General features: G+C 62.1%; 3 protein-coding genes across 3 annotated transcripts; 2 read left to right on the forward strand and 1 right to left on the reverse strand.

Annotated features, from left to right (window-relative positions):
- The first annotated feature begins 52 nt into the window (after positions 1–52).
- LOC309579484 (interferon regulatory factor 4-like) lies at positions 53–3,131 on the forward strand. Its single transcript, XM_082292822.1, has 8 exons — positions 53–372; positions 850–1,039; positions 1,241–1,281; positions 1,528–1,633; positions 1,895–1,996; positions 2,079–2,474; positions 2,587–2,705; positions 2,819–3,131. The coding sequence occupies exons 1-8, from the start codon at positions 139–141 to the stop codon at positions 2,957–2,959; spliced, it is 1,329 nt and encodes a 442-aa protein (XP_082148948.1). The 5' UTR covers positions 53–138; the 3' UTR covers positions 2,960–3,131.
- Positions 3,132–4,135: 1,004 nt separating this feature from the next.
- FOXS1 (forkhead box S1) lies at positions 4,136–5,482 on the forward strand (the record flags this gene model as incomplete). Its single annotated transcript, XM_082293088.1, has 1 exon — positions 4,136–5,482. The coding sequence occupies one exon, from the start codon at positions 4,136–4,138 to the stop codon at positions 5,480–5,482; it is 1,347 nt and encodes a 448-aa protein (XP_082149214.1).
- Positions 5,483–10,167: 4,685 nt separating this feature from the next.
- On the reverse strand, positions 10,168–18,216 carry MYLK2 (myosin light chain kinase 2; the record flags this gene model as incomplete). Its single annotated transcript, XM_082292983.1, has 13 exons — positions 10,168–10,248; positions 10,585–10,717; positions 11,085–11,237; positions 11,552–11,680; positions 11,905–11,975; positions 12,130–12,271; positions 12,455–12,564; positions 12,692–12,785; positions 13,007–13,112; positions 13,977–14,287; positions 14,410–15,443; positions 15,474–16,016; positions 18,145–18,216. The coding sequence occupies 13 exons, from the start codon at positions 18,214–18,216 to the stop codon at positions 10,168–10,170; spliced, it is 2,979 nt and encodes a 992-aa protein (XP_082149109.1).
- Positions 18,217–21,281: the final 3,065 nt, after the last annotated feature.

Consider the following 21,281-nt stretch of genomic DNA (forward strand, 5'->3'; position numbering starts at 1 on the left):
TGCCAGTGCTGTAACCTTCAATTACGACATCACTTTTTCCTGAACACGGATGTCTGACGCTGCTGCGCGGGGAAAAGTGGAGCAGAAAAAAACCTTTAAGACCGTCCCCTCCGCCGTGGGGCAGCCAGAGCCGGCGGCATGGGCCAGGAAAGGGAAAGTGAAAGCCGGAGCCGCTTTCGGTTTCGCCGCCGGGCCGCGATGGCGGAGCCGGGGGCGCCCATGCGGCTGAAGGAGTGGCTGATCGCGCAGATCGACAGCGGCCGGTACCCGGGGCTGCGCTGGGAGAACCGGCACCGCACGCTCTTCCGCATCCCCTGGAAGCACGCAGCCAAGCAGGATTACCGGCAGCAGGAGGATGCTGCGCTCTTCAAGGTACCCCGGGCTCCCCGCGGCCCCCATCCGGCCCTGGGAGCGCCCGTGGGACTGACCCCCGGGCTCCGTGTGCACTCCTGGGGCTCCCCATTGCCCCGGGCTCCCCATTGCCCTGGGCTCCCCACTGCCCAGCTCCGTGCGCACCCCGGAATTCCTCACCCAGCTCCGTGCAGCCGAGCTCCATGTGCACCTTACGGGGCACTCTGTGCGCAGCGCTAGGACTTGGCTCCATGCGCACCCCTGGGACACAGCGCCCAGCTCCGTGCACACTCCCGGGGCTCCCGACTGCCCAGATCCGTGTGCTCCCCTGGACCCCGCGCCAGCCACTTTCCCGCAGCCCCCCAGGACACACAGCCCCCGTTCCCCACTGCCCCCTCAGCCCCGGTGAACTCATGCTCCGGTGGACCCCCTTGGACAGCCGAGCCGGGGGCCAGGTTGTGGCAGCCCCCACAGCACAGGGCACCCTCTGTCCCTCAGGCTTGGGCCGTCTACAAGGGGAAGTACCACGAAGGGACGGACAAGGCTGACCCCTCCACCTGGAAGACGCGCCTGCGCTGCGCCCTAAACAAGAGCACCGACTTCCAGGAGGTGCCCGAGCGGAGCCAGCTGGACATCTCCGAGCCTTACAAGGTGTACCAGATCGTGACTGACAGAGCCTGTGATGCAGGTATGTCCCTGCCGTCCCTCCTCCTGTGCCAGATGTGGGGTTGATACCTGAACCATGCCTGTACAAGCCCCGTGCCCCACAGACATTACCCTTCCTCCCTGCTCCTCTTCCTCTCCGGGTGTCCCAGAGAGCCAGCTGTCTTCCCTGGGGCTGTTCCTGCCGTTTGCCAGGGGTTCATCCATTCTTTCTTGCTCTCTGCAGAGGACAGTGACACACAGTCCCCACGCAGTGAGGACCAGCAGGTGAGCCTGCCCTGTGCCATCCAGGCAGGGGAGAAGGTGGGACCCTCAAATCCCCCCCTCACCCATCAGCTGCTCCCCTGCTTGCACACTGCCTGCATCTGTCCCACGGGGCATTGGTGAGGGTCCCCTTTGCTACGCAGCTGCCAGACCCAGGCAGGGGACCTGCTGGTTCATGGTAGAGGCAGGAGCTGGCTCAGGATCCCCCACTGCCAGCTCAGCCCTCACCAAAGCTGCTCCTCCCCCCAGGGCAGCATCGTGGGGAGTCCAAAGAAGGAGGAAAGCCAGAAGGACGTGCTGGAGACTGCCCATGTGTCTCCACAGCCCCGGCTCTCTGCCCATCTGACTGAGCGAGGTGAGGAGGGTCCCTCTCAGTGGGATAAGGCTGGGGGCAGGGAGCACACACTTCTGCCAGGATCCTGCAGGGATTGAGGTAGGGGCTGACGACTCCCACCCTACCCCAGCAAAGCCATGCCCTTAGGGGATATAATGAGGCCCAATAATGAGCAAACACAGTGGGAAGTGTGGGCCCAGGGCCTTGGGCCAGGAGAGTGCCTGGGAGCCATTGGGATAACTGCCCATGTCCTTTCGCCACCTCATCTCTGCCCTGGTCCAGGGTGCCTTGTGAGGGGAGTCTTCTATGGCTGGAACCCAACCCATGGCCAGCTTCTTCCTGGACCCCAGTCCTACCTCCCTGTGGAGGATGTCAACAATTCAGGTAGGAGCCACGCTGGCGGGCAGTGCCTTGGGTGGCTGCACCAGGCCAGACTGCCCATGAACTGACCTCCCCCTTGCCCCAGACTGCTGGCTCCACATCCGCCTGTACTACTGTGACGTGCTGGTGAAGGAGGTGACCACCCGCACGGCCGAGGGCTGCCGCATCACCACCAGCGCTGTGCCGGCCGACAGCGAGCACCTCTACGGCCCCTCCTGCATGGAGCAGATAAAGTTCCCTCCACCGCAGGTGCTCAGCGGCCATGGCCACGTGGCCTGCATGACCGACGTGCTGGAGCGACTCCTGCCTCACCTGGAGCGTGGGGTGCTGCTGTGGGTAGCACCTGAGGGGGTCTTCATGAAGCGCCAGTGCCAGGGCAGGGTGTACTGGAATGGGCCACTGGCCCCACACAAGAACTGGCCCAACAAGCTGGAGAGGGAGAAGACCTACAAGCTGCTGGACACACAGCAGTACATACAGCGTAAGTCCTGGGAGACCCTGCTGCTCTCAGGAAGAGGGGCAGGTCCTGCCCTGGTGTGGCTGATGGGGGCTGTGGGGACCCCGTGTCCCCTGACAGGGTTGGTGTCTTGCAGAGGTGCGGGAATACCTGAGCAACGGGCAGCTCATGCCCCAGTACCAGATCTACTTGTGCTTCGGGGAGGAATACCCCACCAGAGCTGGGCACCCCTTCCAGAAGCTCATCATGGCTCACGTGAGTACCCACTGGGGCTAGCACCCCCGAGTACCCCCGAGCCAGGCATGGGGACCATTGTGATGTGGGGACACAGACCTGTGCCCATCCTCCATCATTCTGTGCCTCCATAGGTGGAGCCGGTGTTTGCACGGGAGCTCTTCCATCATGCCCAGCGCTTGAGGCCGACGCTGCTCTGCAACTCCCCCCAGCCCTGCGCCCCTGGCACCTCCAGCCACGTTCTCCATGTCCTCAAACAGCTCTGCCAGCCCTGAGCTGGGTGGGAGAAGAGAGCCCAGTTGCCATAAAGTCTCAGAGAGGGAGGCTCTGATCCCCACGGCACCGCTCCAACTGCATGTCCCGAGGCAGAGTGTGCAGGGTGCTCAGCATGTGGGACCAGACAAGGATGGATGTTAGCTGGGGTGGGCAGGTGCTGCTGCCCCTGTGATTGCTGTATTTATTCCCCAGGAGTCCCCCAGGTGGGATTTGTTGCGTGTCTGTTCAGCAAGCTGGAGCAGACCCTGCTCTGTCCTTGCACCTTGTGCTGCCAGGACTCGCCATTAGCAAACCTTAGAAATAAAGGTTGTGTTTTCGTAGCGGTGTTGGGGGCTGGCTCTGGTTTTGGGGGGCTGGTGCTGGTCCAAGCAGAGCACGGGTGGTTGGGGAAGCTGAGGGCCAGACAGACCCTCATGTGGGCAAAGCCAGCTCAGCCCCAGCCACAGGGAAACAGCGTGAGACAACCCCCTGCCCCAGCGCTGGCTCCAGACCTGTCCTGCCCCTTGTCCCAGCCCCTTGGCAGGGGTGAAGGCAGTAGTGAGGTGCCCGTTAGCTGCTCTGCTGACCTGGCAACACAGAAGCCTGTCCTACCTGTCACTACCTGTGCCTCAGTTTCCCCTCATGAGTGGTGTGATGGGGCTCCTGGGGCCCGTGCTGCGCCCAGAGTTTTCGGAACAATGCAGAGATCTGGACAGAGCACAAGCCCACGCTGGGAGCAGGGGTTGAGGCACTAGGGTGGGCAGGGGGCAGATGGGCATCTGAGGGCAGGCAGCACCCTCAGTCCTGCCAACATCCCTCACTCAGCCCCACTCCAGCCCAGCCGGAGCCCGGCTGCACGCCTTGAGCAGGACAGGATGAGAACCAGGTCGTGGGAACCTTCCGTGGGAAAAGGGGCTGGGGGAGCCGGGGGCTGTGCCCGCCTCTGCCCTGGGGCTGCCGCGGCCGTGCCAACCCCGGGGCCACTGGCCGCTGGCCGCAGGCCTTGGCGGCGCATCCGTCCGTCTGTCCACAGGGACCAGTGCTGGACGGCAGAGCCCCGCTCCGCCCTGGGCGGCCCCTCAGAGGAGGGGCCCGCCGCCCCCTCGCCGGCCGGCGGGTTTTAACGGGCCGTGCTGGGGCCGTGCGGCAGAGCGGGATCAGCGGCAGCGCTGGAACGGCGGGGGCCGGCCGGGAGGATGCAGCCGGACCTCCCCGTCGGCGACGCGGCGCTGCGCAGCCCGCCGGCCCCTGAGCCGGCCGGCGGCGCCTTCCCCAGCGCCGAGGCCACCAAGCCACCTTACAGCTACATCGCCCTCATCACCATGGCCATCCAGAGCGCGCCCGAGCAGCGCATCACCCTCAGCGGCATCTACCGCTACATCATGGGCCGCTTCACCTTCTACCGTGAGAACAAGCAGGGCTGGCAGAACAGCATCCGCCACAACCTCTCCCTCAACGAGTGCTTCGTCAAAGTGCCCCGTGATGACAAGAAGCCGGGAAAGGGCAACTACTGGACCCTCGACCCCGACTGCTACAACATGTTTGAGAACGGCAGCTTCTTGCGGCGCCGCCGGCGCTTCACCAGGAAGAGGGGCCTCCGGGAGGCACCGGGCACTGAGGGAGACGAGGGGCGCGGGAAGACCCCCAGACAGCAGGCGCGAGGGCTGCCCGCTGCCCCGCTGCCTGAGGAGGGGAAGGCAGAGGGGGGCTACACCTCGCCGTCGGCCACAGGACGCCTGCCGAGCCCTGCCTCTCTGTCTGAGGGTGCCGGGGTGCCGGGGTGTGCTGAGCCCTGTGCCCGGCGTCAGCCGCCCAAGGCCAGGCAGCCCTGCCTGTACCTGCCGGACATGCCACAACCCAAGGGGCCGTTCTTCACACCCCCCGAGAGCCGCCCGCCCAAGGAGACTGTCTTCGGGGGGCTCCCGGCGGCGCTGCAGCTGCCCCGGCCAGGTCAGTACCCATTGCCCAGCGAGCGCCCGGCCCAGCACCAGCACCCTGCCCTGCTGCCCGCTCTGCTGCCCACCCAGCACAGGGACCCCCCGCAGGACTCGCCGGCTACCCCAGACACCCCCCCGGGGCAGCTGGAGGGCAAGGAGCTGGCTGCCCCTGGGTTGGGGCCATGTCAGCCATTCGGGCAGGTGCCACCTGCATTTCCTGGCAACCTCCTCGGCACGGGCAAGCCCCCCTCATCCTGCTTCCTGGCGGAAGAGGGCTACACGCAGCCCCACCTGCCCGTGTTCGGCTCCTTCAGCCGGCCGGGCCCCGAGGCGCTGGGCAGCAGCTACCAGTGCCGGGTGCAGGCGCTGAGCTTCTGCATGAAGGAGCGGCCCTGCAGCACAGCGCTGGAGCATCTCCTGGCTGCGGCGCCCCCGGCCCCTGCCGCCCCCCGCCAGCCACCCTTCGGGGCCATGGGGCCACGGGCAGGTGAGCAGAAGGAGCCATGGGGGCCGGGGACCGCGATCCCGCTGCAGGGGGGTAATGGCTACCCCCTGGGGCTGCCCCCCTGCCTCTATCGGACACCCGGCATGTTCTTCTTCGAGTGAGGGACTACCCACCCTGGGACCACCCAGCACCCAATAAAACACATTCCCCAACGCTGCCTCTGTGGTCTCTGTGCCCCATTCGAGGTGGGCAGTGGGCAGGGGCAAGCTGGGGACCCTCAGCCCCAGCTCAGGTGCTGGCTGGGGGACACGTGTCCCCAGGGTGGCCTGGCACAGCCCACATCCCCACCAGTCCCTCTGTCAGTGATCACTGACTGGATGGTGAGGCCATGCGGGGACGGGGCATGGCCTGGGTCAGGGCACCTACACCCAGGTCTTGTGTCCCTGGGAGATGCTGGGGACAAGGTCCTGCCACAATGTGGGCCAGGAGCCCCTGAAGCGCCATCCCATGGTAGTGCGAGGGAACTTTGTCCCTGGGGGTCAGGGGAATGTGCTGCAGCAGAAGTTATCCCGCAATGGAGCCCCACTGTCACCTCCCTGTGCCTGGGACCCCTCCAAGTTCCTGGCTTTGCACAGGGTGTCACACGTGGCACAAGTGGCACCAGCCTCAGTGTGTGGCCCTGCAAATGGACCCGTGTTGCCCCAGGCAGACTGTGGGGAGGCACCAGGGGTTGTGGCACAGTGTGGAGGCTCTGCTATGGGGGGGGGGGGGGCGTGTGGAGGGGGGGACAGAGAGGGGACAGGGCTCCCTCCCCTCTCTGTCCTTGCTTGTGGCTGTGCCAGTGCATGGCTGGGATTCCAACAAGTCCCTGCAGACTCCAAGACCAGGGCAGCCCCAAAGATGGGCTGTGCCAGGGGCTGCAGCTCTGATGGGAACAGCCAGGAAAGTGGATTCCTCCGACCTGAATCATGCAGGGTGGCTGCCAGGAAGAGGCACCAGCTGAGTCACCAGTGTTGACACTGGGCTGGGCACAGGGACATGTCCCAACTGGCCAGGCTGGGGGACACTGGAGTGGTCAGGGTCCTCACACAGTCCTAGGATGGGACCTGGCCACCATCCCCTTCCTACACAGCACTGGGACACCCGAGTCAGCACCTCTGAAGTGGGGCCAGAGTGATGCTGGCAAAGTGGGGGGCTGTGCTTGTGCCCCCCATCCTGCCAACCCCAGGATGGGAGAGGGATCTCCCCAGGAGCAGCAATACCCAGGGCCCCATGGCACAGCCAGCCCTAGGATAGACACAGGGCTCGCTGGGGCTCTCCATGCTGATGTGGGGACCAAATTTGTGTCAAAGTCCCCCCATCTCCCCAAGGCTAGCAGGACTCCAGTTTGGCCAGGGTCGGGGGTCTCTGCGGGGGCCGTGCTGGCACGGAGGGACGCTGCCGTCACTCGGGGACCGGGAGCACCGCGGCCGCGTCAGCTCTGTTACCAGCCCCCAGACGGCTGCTGCTGGGCCATGGCTGTGTCCCAGCCCCGGGCAGGGCAGGGGGGGCCGCCCTTCATCATCGGGGACCACCACTCAGCCCCGGGCCTCTCTTTTCTCCCTTTTTTTTCCCTACCCAGTGGAAAACAATATTTGAGCGCCTACATCATGCTGGCGTCTCCGGAGCGGCCGGCGGCGAGAGCGGCTGACCTCAACCCCCTCCTTCGCACGGTCCCCGGGGGCGCGGGAGGAAGCATACGCCGCAGCCATGCCCAGGGGCCGTCTGGTTCCCACGCAGCGTGGCCAGGCCCTTCGCCCGCCCCGGCTGGGAACACACGGCCCCAGCTGGGAACACACGGCCCCAGCCCCATGCTGTGCCCGATATGGGACCCCTGTGCTGGGAGCAGTGTGGCGCATCCCACTGTCCCCCAAACTGCAGCAGCTGCTAGGGATGGGGACTCCTGTCCTGCACAGCCTGCACTGCCCGGGGGTGCAGATCAGAGCCATGTGCTCTCCCAGCGCTCCCCTTTCCCGCCCTCACCCCGACTGCCGGTCATGGACCCGCTGTTCTCCCAGCTCTGCCTCCTTCCTGGCTCACTCCCGGCTCGCTGTGGGTGGCCTGGCCCCCTGCCCGCTCGCCCGCTCCCATCCTGGGCTGTGCCGTGGCCGGGGCTGTGCTGCACCCAGTCATGGGGCGAACATGCTGCTGCTGTCGGTGGTGCTGCCAGGTGCCAGTGCTGGAGGTCTGCCCACTCCCCTTCCCTCCCTGCACTGCCTGAGGGTCTCCTTGTTTCTGCAGGCAGGGTGGGTGCCACAGGAGCAGGGTGCATGGGGAGTGTGTGCTGCTCCAGGCTCCGGGGATGGATGCTGAGGACACACATGTGCACACCCAGACTGCCCTGTTCATCCGTGGGGGTGATGAGGACCCCGCACATAAGGCATGGAACTGGCTGCTGTGGCCTGTGCTGGACCAGGAGCAGCCCTGTCCATTGGCCCCAGTGGGACCAGTCCACTCCAAGCAGCTTCAGGGGCTCATGAGCCCTGTTGGCTGGGAACATAGGATGGGATCATGGCTACTCCATGGGTGTCAGCCATGTGGCCCCACTCATTCAGCCCCAGTGTGTGTCTCTGTAGGGTCCCAGGGTAGGAAGGAGGAGGCTGGAGAAACCAAACCAGGCTGTGGGGTAGGGGTCCCCCACCCTGTGATGTGCTGGTGTTTGTCCATCCCTCTGCCTCAGATGTGCACACACAGGGCTGTGCTCAGGAACACATCCCCTACAGCAGCTGAGGGTGCCAGGAATGTCCGGGGCTGATGGTCCATCTGGAAGCCCCATGGCCACCCCGCAGCAGGGCCCTGCAGCCCCTGTGGCCGGCCAGGGCCAGGGCCGGGACCAGAGCAACGCGCGGCTCCTGGGGCCAGACAGGAAAGAGACGTCACTGCCATGGAGCGTAACTCAAACCAGATGGGGCTGCGCTGGCGTCCAGGCCTGCGGGGTGGTCACCGACAGGAACCGGTCAAAGGCTGCCGGCAGGAAGTGGCTGGGAGGGACGCCTGCGGTGGGAGCCGGAGTCCAGGCTCTGGCAGCCTTAACCACTTCAGGGCCAGCCACAGCTCCCCTGGGCAAAGGGGTACCAGTACCCCCCAGCCCTTGCCTGGGCATCCCACCCCATATGGGCAGATGCTGAAGATATGAGGACACCTCTGACTGCTGATCCATCCACCCATCCATCCAGTCGCCTCCCCTTCCCCCATCCCCCTGGGGTGCTCAGAGCTGTTGGGTGTGGAGACCAGAAACCCTTGGCACCATGCCTGCACAGCCCTGCCCAGGACGTACCAGGTGGTCCCTGTCCACAGCACAGGCTGGACCCATTCCCTCTACCACAGAGATGAGACGCTGCTTCCCATCCTCATCTCACTTATCCTGTGACTGTCAGGCCCCACAGGTGGCGGTAGGGCCTCCCCAGCCCCCCGTAGTGGCAGGTGTGGGCTGTGGCAGACCTGTACATTTATTTACAAGAAGGCGAGCGCTGTGGAAGGCTCCATTATGGGGCAGGGTCCCACCAGCCGTGGCTGCTGTCTGGTGGGGACAAGCCTAAAGCCCCTTCCCCTGCTGCAGCCAGCAGGGGTGAGGGGCAATGTCTACCTGTGTCTCTCCTCAGTGTTTTTCCAGCAGGCACAGAGGGCACAGACAGCTCCAGAGCAAACACACAGCCTTGGCTTGGCGGGGCTCAGCCATGGCAAAAGCCAAAGCTGGAGGACCTCTTGCCAACCCCCCATCCCCTCCTGCAGTGGGCAAGGCCGGATGCTACAAATCCCAGGGGATGCCCATCCTCCGGCAGCACCGGGGAGGCCCAAGGGATGCAGGCAGAGAGGCCGGGGACGGGACAAGGCGCGAGAGCAGGAGCAGCACCCCCTCCCCAGTCCCAGCAGGTCCCGCGGAGCCCCTGCACAGGGCGGGGAGCTGGCGGCCGCGGCCGGAGCGGCGGAGCAGTTCCGGTGTGTTGGTGGTCGGGTGAGCGGTGCCGGCCGGAGCGGGGAGCGCGGGCCAGCTGCTCTGCATTAGCCCGCCTCGCTCATCGCGCTCTGCCGGGGACGGGTGAAGCAGAGGTTGTGTTTTTCCCCCGCTGGCAGAACCGAAGGGCAGGGAGGGCAGGAGGAACACAAAGCCTCCTTCTTTCCTCGTTGGCTCCCAGCTGGGGACGCCGCTGGAAGCGTGCTTGCTGCTTCCTCCCTTCCTGTGCGAACAGCAGCTCGGGGCCAGCTCCGCTCCCACATGCCCAGCTGGCCAGGAGGAGGTGCTTCAGCCCCGGCTCCGGTGCCAAGGTACCAGGGTGGGGGTCCGCGGTGCCCTCCAGCATCATCGCCGAGCCACAGAGCTGGGAAGGGAGGTTGGGCAGTGCAGGGGCCAGCGGCAGCGAAGGCAGGGCAGGGCTGCGGCATTTACAGGCAGAGAGGGCACATTTCGAATCCAAAAGCAGCAAGCACCAGGTGGCCGAGGCAGCGGGATCACACCGGAATGGCCTTCCTCCTCCCCGAGGGCACGGGAAGGAAGCGTGAGCAGAGCAGAGACGCTGCAGGTCGGGCATGACGCAGCCGGGCCAGGGCCAGAGATGAGATCAGAAACCTCCACTCCGGAGCAGCCTCACAGTCTGAGGAAATCCCGACGGGAGCGTCGGCTCCGTGGGAGTGAGGAGGGCTGGAGCCTCAGGAGCCCCAAGAACACTGCGAGCATCCCCAGCGGTGATGTGGTCCTGAGCGCAGTGATGCCGCCCGGCGTGGGACCAGCTCGGCAGAGCTGCTCCAGACTGGTGGGGGTCCCTCTCAAGTAGTTCCTTTCTGGCCTCGGCTCCCCTGGGAGCCCAGCTCAGATGCCCAGCGCTGTCAGGGAGCCCGAGCTGGTGATCTTCCTGAAGCGGTTGGCAGCACACACCCCGATGAAATTTTTCTGTGAAGGGGAAGAGGAAAGGTGCTCATCCTCTGGCAAGGGCTGTGGCACTGGAGGTTGAGCCAGACCCTGCTCTGGGGCCTGACACTACTCCTGCCCCCAAAAGCTGTTCTTGGGATCGGCTCAGGAGTAACCACCACATGCCTGATGGGGGTCTTACCTCAGGGGCATCCACGCTCAAGAGTCCCCAGCCCTGTGTCCCAGCTGCAGCAGCACAGAGAGACAGAACATTCTCCATGCTCCAGATGCCATCCACCAGGACAGGCAGAGTCTGGCAGCCCCCTCCCAGCCCCCTCAGAAGCTGCTGACCCTCATGCCCTTGCCGGCTTCCCGCACCTTCCAGCGCCGTCTCATGACGTATTTCTTGAGCAGCACTTGGGACTTGAGCCGCCGGTTGCAACGTTTGGCCTTTTCTGCCAGATTATTGAGCCAGGGATGCTGCAGGCACTGGTTAGCACTCATCCGAGCACTGGGGGTGAGAGAAGCCTGTGTCAACCCTACTTGAGCCCCTCACCCCCAACCACCCCCTTCTCCAGCCACTCCAGAGCCCCAAAACCCCAAAATCCTGCAGGGAAGAACCAGAGGGAAGCATGTGCTCAGGTACTGGTGGGGCTGGGCAGGACCCAAGGGGTCCAACACATCCTGCTTGGGACAGGTGTCCCTGGAGGGATGCAGGGCTCTGTTGGGGACAATCAGAGTGGGGCAGAGCCCCTGGGTTTCATTCAGTGCAGGACCCAGGGGATGCTGCATGTCCTGGTGAAGAGGCAGCACGTGATACCCAGGGCCGCTCTGGGGATGCCCACCCCAGGACCCCATGGCCACTGCCAGCCTCACACCTCTTATCCTTGATGATGAGGTTTGAGACAAAGTCCTTGGCCTCATCGGAGACGCTCTCAAAGGTCTCCTCGTCGAAGTACCAGTTGGCAGCCAGGACGTTGTTGAGTGTCTCGGTGTCGTCATCACCCAAGAAGGGGGAGAGGCCGCTGAGCCTGGGGGTGCAGGGAGGTGAGGAGTCAGGTGCTCTCAGGCTGCGGCACCTCCCAGACCCCCTGGAAGAGAGCCGGTCTGGCCAGGGCTGCTCCAGGGATGTGTTGGCACTGTCCTGTGCTCCTGCCTGCAGCCGGCCTGAGCCTCTTCCTGCCCCCCAGCCCCTAACCTTACATGGCCATCTCCCCATCCAGAACCCCCCACCTGCCACCAAGCAGGAAGGTGCTTGGGGACAGCCCTGCACCCAGGAGAGCTCTGTCCCAGCACCACAGCTCCCCAGCATGGCGCTGGCAGCCCCTGCCCAGCCCTGACATACAGCATGTAGGTGATGACGCCCATGCTCCACATGTCCGTGGAGTAGGAGACTTGCTCGTAGTTGACCACCTCAGGGGAGAGGAATTCAGGAGTTCCAAAGTTCACTTTCAGCTTCTCGTTGGGATTGTACCTGCAGCCGAGGGGGGTGCAAGTCAGCAGAAGGGGGACAGGCTGCTCTCCCAAACCACTGCCCCTCTCTCAGCAGATGCTGCCCTCCCCAGCTAGTCAGGGAGAGCCGTGGCCAAAGCAATGGCCTAGAGCAGGTCCTGGGGCTCCTGGTACCCAAAGGCACACAGAGATGAAGGGTGGAAGGGGAACAGGGACGAAGGACAGAGCTGAGGAAGAAAACCTCACCTTCGAGCCAGCCCAAAGTCGATGATCTTCACCATGTGCCCAGTGGCAGCGACGCAGAGGATGTTCTCAGGCTGTGGGGACAGGGTGACCATTGCCCCACCACTGAGAGAGGGTCCTGCAGCTGACCCGCACCAGAGCAGTGCTGACCCACAGGCACCCCTCCCACCGCTAGCCAGTGTCCTGCTGTCACCCTTGGCCCTGTCATTGTCAGCCCCAGCACTGCACCTTGAGGTCGAGGTGGAGGACACGCATGTGGTGCATGAAGCGGATGCCCTCGCAGATCTGCCGGACAAACACCATGCAGTCCACCTCCGTCAGGTGGTAGTCATCGTCGATGATCCGCTCGAAGAGCTCACCACCCTCCACACTGCATGGGGATGGACCATGGGGTCACTTTGGGGGGGGCTCCCTGCCCCAAGCCATCCTCCTGCAGAGTTCCCTGCCCTCCTGGGAACCCTGGCCCAGCTCCACCATGGAGATGCTGAGCAGAGCCAGGGTGGGATGTAGCATGTTGGGGTTGGACAGCCCCAAGGTAGGCACAGGCACTCACAATTCCATGAAGAGAATGATCTCCCGGGGCGTTTCGATGGCGTCGTAGAGCTGGATGAGGTTGTGGTGGTTCAGCTGGTTCATCACGTCAATCTCCAGCAGCACCATCTCCTGCAGAAGGAGCGCCGGGATGGTGTGGGGTGTCAGCCCTGGCTGTACCACTGGGACAGGCTGTGTCCCCACACCAGGGGGGCACACAGAGCATCACACTGCCCCCCCTGCCCAGTGCCGTTCAGACCTTGTCCTTTGCTCCCTGCTTCCGGATCACTTTGGCTGCCAGCTTGAGCCCCGTCTCCTTCTCCGTGCATGTGTGAACTTCACCAAACTTGCCCCTGGCGAGGGAGGCAGGGAGAGGTGCCCATGCCATCAGCCACCCAGGCTGCTGGGGACCCTCACGCTGCACTGGGGTGCTGCTCTGCACTGGCTGAGGCACCCATCCTGCCCAAGGCACCCACCCATCATGACCAAAGGAGTCCCACTGACACAAAGCCACTGCCCAAGGCTGGAGGGCAGCTCGGGACAGGCCAGGGGAAGCACTAGAGCCCCTCCTTACCCCCCCAGGATGTCTTTGGAGCTGAGGCTGAACTGTGAGCTGACACTGGCGGAGCGCAGGGTGACGGTGCGATGTGCGAAGGGCGCTGGTGGCGGAGGGACATCGTCTGGCCAGAGAGAAAGGCTGAGGTGAGAAGGGAATCTGCTGTCCAGGGGACTCCACTTGTGGGTACCCCGGGCTGCCCTGTTGTGGGGTGAAGACAGGCACCCAGCCAAGCCTGTGGGTACAGGATGTGGCCAGGTATTGAGTGCTGGGCTGTGACCCAGGGGCTCCTGGCTGGGGCTGCACTGGAGGATGCAGCAACCCCTGAAGGGTCCCTTGCTACTGCCCACAGCATTGTCCTGCTGCACGGCACCAACCCTGTTCCATGGCACTCACCCCGCTCCATGGTACCCATCCTAATGCATGGCACCCACCTTACTTCATGACAGCCACCCCCACCATCCCACGTCGCATTTATCCTTTCCAGGCCATGTCATTGTCTGTCACCCTCTCCAGGCCAACCCCCTTCCATGCCACCACCTCCTGCTCACCCTTCCAGGACAGATCCCACTCACAGGCCACCCCATGCACCCATTCCTGCACCACCCTTTCCCAGGTGAGAGCAGGAGCCGGCCTCACAGGGATCCCCACAAGCACCCACTGCCCCCAAGCCCTGCCATCCCCACAAGGACAGTGGTGCAGGATATGAGGACGTGCCCTGTCACCAGCCAGACAGTCACTGTCACTCCCCAGGCTCCTCTTCCTCACAGTCAGTGTGGCCAGAGCAGGCCAGGAAGGGACACGACATATTTAGCCCTGTTTACAGTGAAAGGGGAGCTCGAAGGCCACCAGGCAGGTGACAAGCCAAGGACAGGAGCTGCAGCATGGAGGGCAGTATGAGCAGCAGGCAGGGCCACGGGGTTCCCAGGCTGTCACTCCACAGAGGGTCCAGGGGGGCAAGGAAAAGGCAGGTAACTCATGGCCTTACCCAATATCTCAAAAGAGTCTTCCTTCCCAAAATCGGGGGTGAGGTAGGGGCTGGGGGGTGGCTTTCCCTCCACCAAAGATGGTTGCACCCCAGGTCCAGGCTGCTCTGCAACCCCAGCAGGATCTGGGGGCTGCCCTGTGGCACTGGGCAATGTCCTCTCCTGTGGGGTGCCAGGCGGCTCCAGAGGCTGCAGGTCCCCCAGGGCTGGTGGGCCAGAGCCAGGCTCTGTCGGACCCTCTTTTGGCTCCACCATCGTGATCTCCTCTGCTATTGTCTCCATCTCTGCCACCTCTGCCCAGGGCTGCTCCTCCCTGGAAGCAGGAGTGGGAGGTGAGCAGAGCCCAGCCAGCAGCTCCCAAGCCCAGCACCCAGGGACCCAGGGCTCCCTGGAGCAGTGAGGGGGATCCCCCCCATCCCAGGAGGGTGTGGGTACCTGTGGCAGGCAGCCGGACAGCTCAGGCTCTGCAGCAGGACTGGGCGTGGGGGCTCGGGGATCTCTGGTGGCTGTCCCTCTGTCTCCTTGGACTCTCTCTCCCCTTCACCCTGACCCTTCACAGCAGCCATGGCTGCTGCCTCCATGGGCTCTGCAGCCCCATCCCCAGCCTCTGCTCCAGCTGTGGGAGGCTCCACCTCTGCAGCTTTTTCCCCTCCATCCTGAGCCTTTGCAGCCACTGAGACCTTCTCCTTTGTAGGATCTTTCCCTCCAGCTCCAGCCTTTGATGCAACTGTGGATTTTTCCACCTTTGCAGTTTTCTTCCCTCCATCCTGTACCTTTGCAGCTGCTGGGGACTTCTCCTTTGCAGGCTCTTTTTTGCCTCCACCTTGAGCCATTTTTGCAGCTGGTGTTTTCTCTGCCTTTGCTGCTGCCTTCTCTCCATCCTGAGCCTTGGCAGCATCTGGAGCTTTCTCCTTTGCAGGAATTATGGCTTTCTCCTTCACTGAAGCTGGAGCTTTTTCCTTCACTGGAGCTGGAGACTTCTCCTTCGTGGGCTCCTTTTTGCCTCCATCTGGAGCCTTTTTAACTGCTGGGGCTTTTTCTGCCTTTACTACTTTATTCTCCCCACTCTGAGCCTTTGCAGCACCTGGGGCCTTCTCCTTTGCAGCAGCCGTGGTTTTCTCCTTTGCAGGCTTGGTATCAGCTGGGGCTTGTTCTGCCTTTGCATCTTGCTTCCTTTCATCCAGAGCTTTAGCAGTGGCTGGGACCTCCTGTTTTGCAACCACTGTGCCTTTCTCCTTTGCCAGCTCTCCTTTGCCTCCATCCTGAGCCTGAGCTTCAGCCAAGGCTGTCTCCTCAATAGGTTTTGCCTTCCCTCCTTCAGAGTTTGCTGCAGCCAGAGCCTTCTCCTTGGTGGGCTCTGCCTTTCCACCACTCTCAGCCCCTGACCCACCAGGGGCTTGCTCATTCTTGGGCTTGTCCTTTCCTTCATCCTGCGCCTCAGTTACAGCCAGGCCCTTCCCCTCCATGGGCTCCTCCTTCCCTTTCTCATGTTCTCCCACAGCTGGAGCCTTCTCCTCCCTGGGCTCATCCTTCCCTCCATCCTTAGCCTTTGCAGCAGCTGAAGCCTTTCCTCCTTTGAGCTCTTCTGCAGCCAGAGCTTTCTTCTTCCCAGGCTTATCTTTCTCATCCTTCCCTACACCCTGGGCCCCAGTGGCAGCTGGCACCTTCTCCCCGATGGATGCTGCCTGCCCTTCATCAGATACTGCCTGTCTTCCATCACGCTGCACAGCCAAAGCCTCCTCTCCCTGAACTGCTTCCCGTCCATCCTGGGGCTCTGGAGCAGCCAGAGCTGTCTCCTGCTCCGGCTCTGTCTTCCCTCCTCCAGCCTCTCCTGCAGCCTTCTCCTGCCCAGGCTCATCTGTCCTTCCGTCATGTGCCACGGTGGCAGCTGGCACTGTCCCCCCAGTGTCGGCACCATCCGCCGCTCCGCCCTGCTCCATGGGACGCTCCAGGCAGGAGGCGGCTGCCCTGCGGTGCTCCCGGTTCGGCGACGCTCCTGCGGGAGAGAAAGTAGCAGCTGAGGGCTCGCCGGAGCCGACGCCCTGCAGAGGAGACGGCAGGACTCGGGCAGTGGCTCTGCTCCTGCAGGGATGAGCTGCTGCCATCCAGCCGGGAACTGTGCCCCCGCCGCCCAGCCGGCGGCTCCCCGGCTGGTGGCACCGAGCCAGGGCCCCCACGTGGCCACCAGTCCCGGCACCGTCCCATTGTGCCCCGATATCTGCCCCGCGGTGACTGATCGATGGCCTGACCCCGGCACCTGTCACCGGGTGCCTGGGGCCTCCGACGTGCAAGCAGCCAGCGCGGCGCGGCCAGGGTGACAATTTAAGGCCACATCCCACCATGGCAGAGCAGGAGACAGAGGCTCTGGCCCCGGGCTGGCAGTGGGGATCAGGAGAGGTGAGCGCTCTCAGCACGGCCCCACTACTGCTCCCCCTGAACCACACAGGAGGTCCAGCCATGCAGGCAAACCCCATCTGCTCAGGGGCCACACAGACCCCGCACCCAGCAGCTGCCTGCACTGCTCGTCCCCCTGCCCAGGGGTAACCGGCTCTGCCAAGGGGACCTGTTGGTGCCCTGTACCTGCCTTGGACTTCAGCCCAGCACCTGATCCCCAAATCCCCGTTCTGCCCTGGGCTCCACTGCCCTCCTGTGCCTGGTCATCTTTCCTCACCCTGTCCCAAAACACTCCACTGTGCAGCCGTCCAGAGCGCAGGACAGCCCAGTCCCAGAATAAACCCAACAGCAACCATCCCAGTAACAGGGAAGTTGCTTGCTGGTCTACTGGAACAGGAGGTGCAGCAGAGCAGTCCCTGGGAGAGCGTTCCCACATCCCACAGCTCAGCACAGGAAGCCCGTGGGGATGGACGTGTTCTTCCCAGGGCTGGGGGCTCCACTATCCACAGGATCCCCCACCACCATGCCCCAAGTCAGAAGCCATGGAGACCCCCCCCCGGCCCCTTTACCTGGGTCCTGGTGCAGTGGGTGGTCAGGGGGGCAGCATCTGCACTGTGGCAGCGCTGGAGGGAGCAGCCTCTTCTATCCCGGGTGTAACAGAGCCGGATTAGTGGGGCAGAGGAGGATCCTTTACAGCAGCAGGAGCCGGCCCGCTTCGCCTTTCCCAGCACCTGTTACTGCTGGAGCCCGTTCAAAGGACACGCCACTCTTGCCTGTCCCCCGTGGGCTGGGGACACTCAGAAAAGGGGCAGGGGACAGGGACGGACTTGCCTCCTGCTCCAGCACAGCACCACAGGGAGAGCTGGCACTGGACACAGTGGCACCCCAAAACCATCCCACTGGGGTGGCCTGGGTCAGCTGGACAGGGTCCAGGTAACTAAGGCCCTCCAAGGTGCCCACAAGTGACACAAGGTGGCCACTGGCCAACCCATGGGGATGGTGGCTGGGAGTAGCTGGTGATGGTGCTGGTCCCCCGTGCTGCTGAGCTGTGGCCAGCTCTGCCTACTGGCACTGGCCCTTTGGGAGAGCAGCTCCAAAGGACCCTGCACTCTGTGGGTACGATGTGGCACCTCTGGGCACTGCCACTGGGCCTTGATGAAGGTGACAGCAGCTGGGAAGTGGGCACTGGCCAATGGCTGCAGCCGCCCCTAGGAACCAGTTGAAAAACTTATTTTCTGCAAAATCAAGTGTTTTGGGAATCAGGGTAAGAAACAGAGGAGCTGGAGGCTCCAGAGGGGTTGGGCTGTGTGTATGGGTGCTGCACAGACATTGCCAGCTCCTTCTGTGTGTGGGTGCTGCACCCCAGGACACACTTCAGGCACTGCGCAGGGCTGGATCCTGGTGTGTGCTGGAGGAGCAGGGCTCTCCCCAGGGCTGGGCTGGCCAGGTGCCCCCTGGGAGGCTGAGGTTACCCTGGGCTCCTCCAGCCTCAGCCCCTGCCAGCCTGGTCCTGCCTCCCAGCTCCCCATCCCACAGCCTCACAAAGCTCAGGTCCTGCCAGACACCAAACCTGGCTGCTTAAACCTTGCTTTGCTTTCTCCTCAGTTTAAACCTCACCTGTGGCAGGGCTGGAGGCTACAGCAGCCAAGGTGGTGGGGAGGCTGCCCTGGCCAGTGCCATCCCTGATGGAGCTGAGTCAATACCACCAGCACAAGCAGCAGCAGCCCCCCAAGTGCAGTGTTCACTTTGCCTGCAGCACCTCTCAGGGGGACCAACACTGCCCAGGCAGTGCTGCTGCTCTGCATTGCCAAATCCCAGCTCCCAGTGAACCACCAGCATGTGCGCCATGGCCTGGGTCAGACTTTGCCAGTGGTTCACATGTGGCATCGAAAGCGAGACAAGCCAGGATGGGAGCACAGCTGTTCCCCTGTCCTTGAGGTGCTGCTGTCCCACCTGTCCCTGCCCTGGCCTCAGGCACCCACCATCAACACCTCGATGCAAGAGCAACACTTGCTCAGCAGGACACAGCTGGGGAATCCTGAGCAGACACAGAGCTCTCTTGCTCCAGCCTTCACAGCTCGGATTTGTGGCTTCAGCAAGGCCAGCTCCTTTTCTAAAATCCATGGCAGGACTTGGAATGTGGTGAGGACCAGCAGAGATAATGCAGGAGCAGGCACACAGCTCCAACTCTCTGATGTGCTGATGCAGTTGAGTAGAAGCAGAGGTTGGAGCATCACCAGCACCCACAGCTCTTGGTGACGATGACACCCATGCAGCCCAGTCCTGGCACAGCCACGGCTCCTGTGATGAGTGGGAGTCCCCCACCTTGGCCTCTGAGAGGGCCACAGTCAGGAATAACTGGTCAGAAGCTGTGCCTGGCCAGCAGGGACTCTGCCCATCGACTGTCATCGCCAACATACACTTTTGGAATTGCCTCTCCCTTCCTCCAGCCAAGGGCTGCCAGGCACCTGGAGGCCACCAATGTCACTTCAGGCACAATCTGCCACCACTCCACCAGCTTTCAGATCTGCACCCTCCTGGCAAACCCCAGGTGGAAGCAGCATATCCATGCCCAGGCATGAGGCAGGAGCCATGCCATGCCCCACAGCCCCCTTGGCGCTGTTGGTGTGGTGGACACCGGGATAAAATTCTCCAAGGAGAGAAGGAGCAAGCACCTGGACACTAGCCAGCCTTCCTGGGATGCCTGCAATCTTCCACACTCCCTGGGAGCAAGGCTGGTCTGCACACAAATCCTTGAGACAAGGTGAGGAAGCAAAGCCCTGAGCGTGGTTAGTGGGGAGCCATGGTTCTCCAAAGGCAGTGGGTGACCATGGTTTGGCATTATCACATATAAAATTCATTTGTGGGCAGAGAGAAATAAGCTGAAATGAAACCTTTGGGAGGAAGGAATTCTAGAATTGAAGGGCAGTATCTGTTGCACTTGGTCCAAAACCACACACCCCAAGGAGAAGCACAGTGCTCTGGGGCTCTGCAAACCAGCCACCACCCAGGCTTCTCAGCCTGGGCTTGGGTTTTTTTTTTCCCCTTCCCATTCAGGAACTTAAGCCAGAGCCTACATTGGCTGCAGCTGGGAAACAGCCTGTCCTGGCGCTATCTGGCAGCTCCTCAAGCACGCTGTTCCCTGGCGACGCCGTTGTCACAACTGCGGCAGCACACTTTAACCTTTACGTTTACCCTGGGAAGGGAGGCTCTGCAGGGCCAAAGCCGGCCCATTCCCGGGAAACCCTACACCCCGGCTAAATCGAGCAGCAGGGCAGGCTGAACACCATCCCCACCTGAATCCCAGCCATGTTGCTGAAACACAAACCAGCCAGGCCGTCTGGCTTAACTGCTTCCATCAGTACCAGGGCTTCCACCGCAAGCTGCCATCGTGTCATGACAGGTGTCAGCAAGGTAATGGGGAAAGACAAGGAAAAATCCCAACATCATCAAAAGAGCATCCAGAGCAATGTGAACACCAGCAGCAGCACCACCAGGGAGTACCAGGACCTGCCCAGATCCAGGGGTCCTTGCCAGATTCAGGCCAGGTCACACAAGCAGCCACCAATGTTTCCCAGTGGAGACAGAAGGGAGAAACAAAGCTGTGATCTGAGGGCATCGTCAAGCCTTTTCATAAGAATTTATTCACCAGATAATTTGATCTTGCAATTCAACATGAAAGTCCAGGAAAACATAGTCTGCTTTTTAGTTCCAACTCTAGTCTGTGTTCAGATCAAATTATTTTGATAACAGATTAAGTACAGCTCAACTAGAAAGGGAGCAGAGGAAGATTTTGTACCCAGATCTTCTCCCCTCACCTCCTCCCACTCCTTGCTCTCAAGGCATGCACATACTGGTGATGGGCTTTGAGTACTGGAAGATGATAAATGTTTCTGCAAAAGCCACACGAGGAGAATATAGATTTTACATCAGTTTCTCAACCTACCCTGACTCTAAAGGCAGGTGCTGGAACAGCACTCAGTTAAATCCCAGTCTCTTGCTCCCGGTCCTGTAAATTTATTCCCCCCAGCACTGGAAAAATCACCGACCACCAGTTCCCTGCTGAAGCCTTGGCCAAATCCCATCCTCTCCAACATCCAGCTCCTTCAGGACATGATTTTTATCCACTTTGTACACAAAACCAGCTTTCCCACCATGACACCACTTCCCTCCTAATTAAGAGGACAGGTCCCACACCCCAGCCCGTGAGAACCTGGTGGGTGACTCCAAGCTCATACAAACACCCCAGGCCCTTGGAGGCCCAGCTGCCTGAGGTTCCTGCCCCTGTTTGCAGTGCATGGGGAATACAAGAGGGCATGTTTGGGGGAAGATGTAATGTCTTTTATTAGACCCAAATGATACCATTGGGGAAAAAATACTGCCAAGCTGTCAGGCACACAACCTCTTCCTCAAGGCAGAAGAGGCCATGTAGGGCCATCAGGGAAATCCAGCTGCTTCATCCTTCAGGGATCAGTGGCTGCTCCAGTTCCATGGCCTCATGATCCTGCTTGCCTTCACATTCTTCAGCAGCTCATCATCATTCCAGCTTCCCCCTGACTCATCATAAATATTTGCTGCTCCTGCTGCCCACACGCTGCCTTCTCCAGAGCTGGCACTCGAGGAAAAAGGAAGGGCTCCCTGACAGCAGGTCTGAGGTTCTGTAATGTACTGGGTAGGGACCAGATCACAGGGAACAGCTCCACTGTGACAGAAATGGGGTTAAGGCAGACAGGTCACATGGATTTTAGTTTTCAAGAAGATGCTGACATGTCACTTGTGCTCCAGCCACTCCTGCAAATTTTCACAACAGCAGTGACAGCAGTTTTTCTGGCTGTCCTGTAACTCTCAGCTCAGTGACACAAGGCTATCAGCAAAGCCAGAAAAACGTGGCTGAAGACAGACTGGGTCAAGCT

Source organism: Coloeus monedula (genome assembly GCF_965178545.1).
Source record: "Coloeus monedula genome assembly, chromosome: 17".
Classification (NCBI taxonomy): Eukaryota; Metazoa; Chordata; class Aves; order Passeriformes; family Corvidae; genus Coloeus; species Coloeus monedula.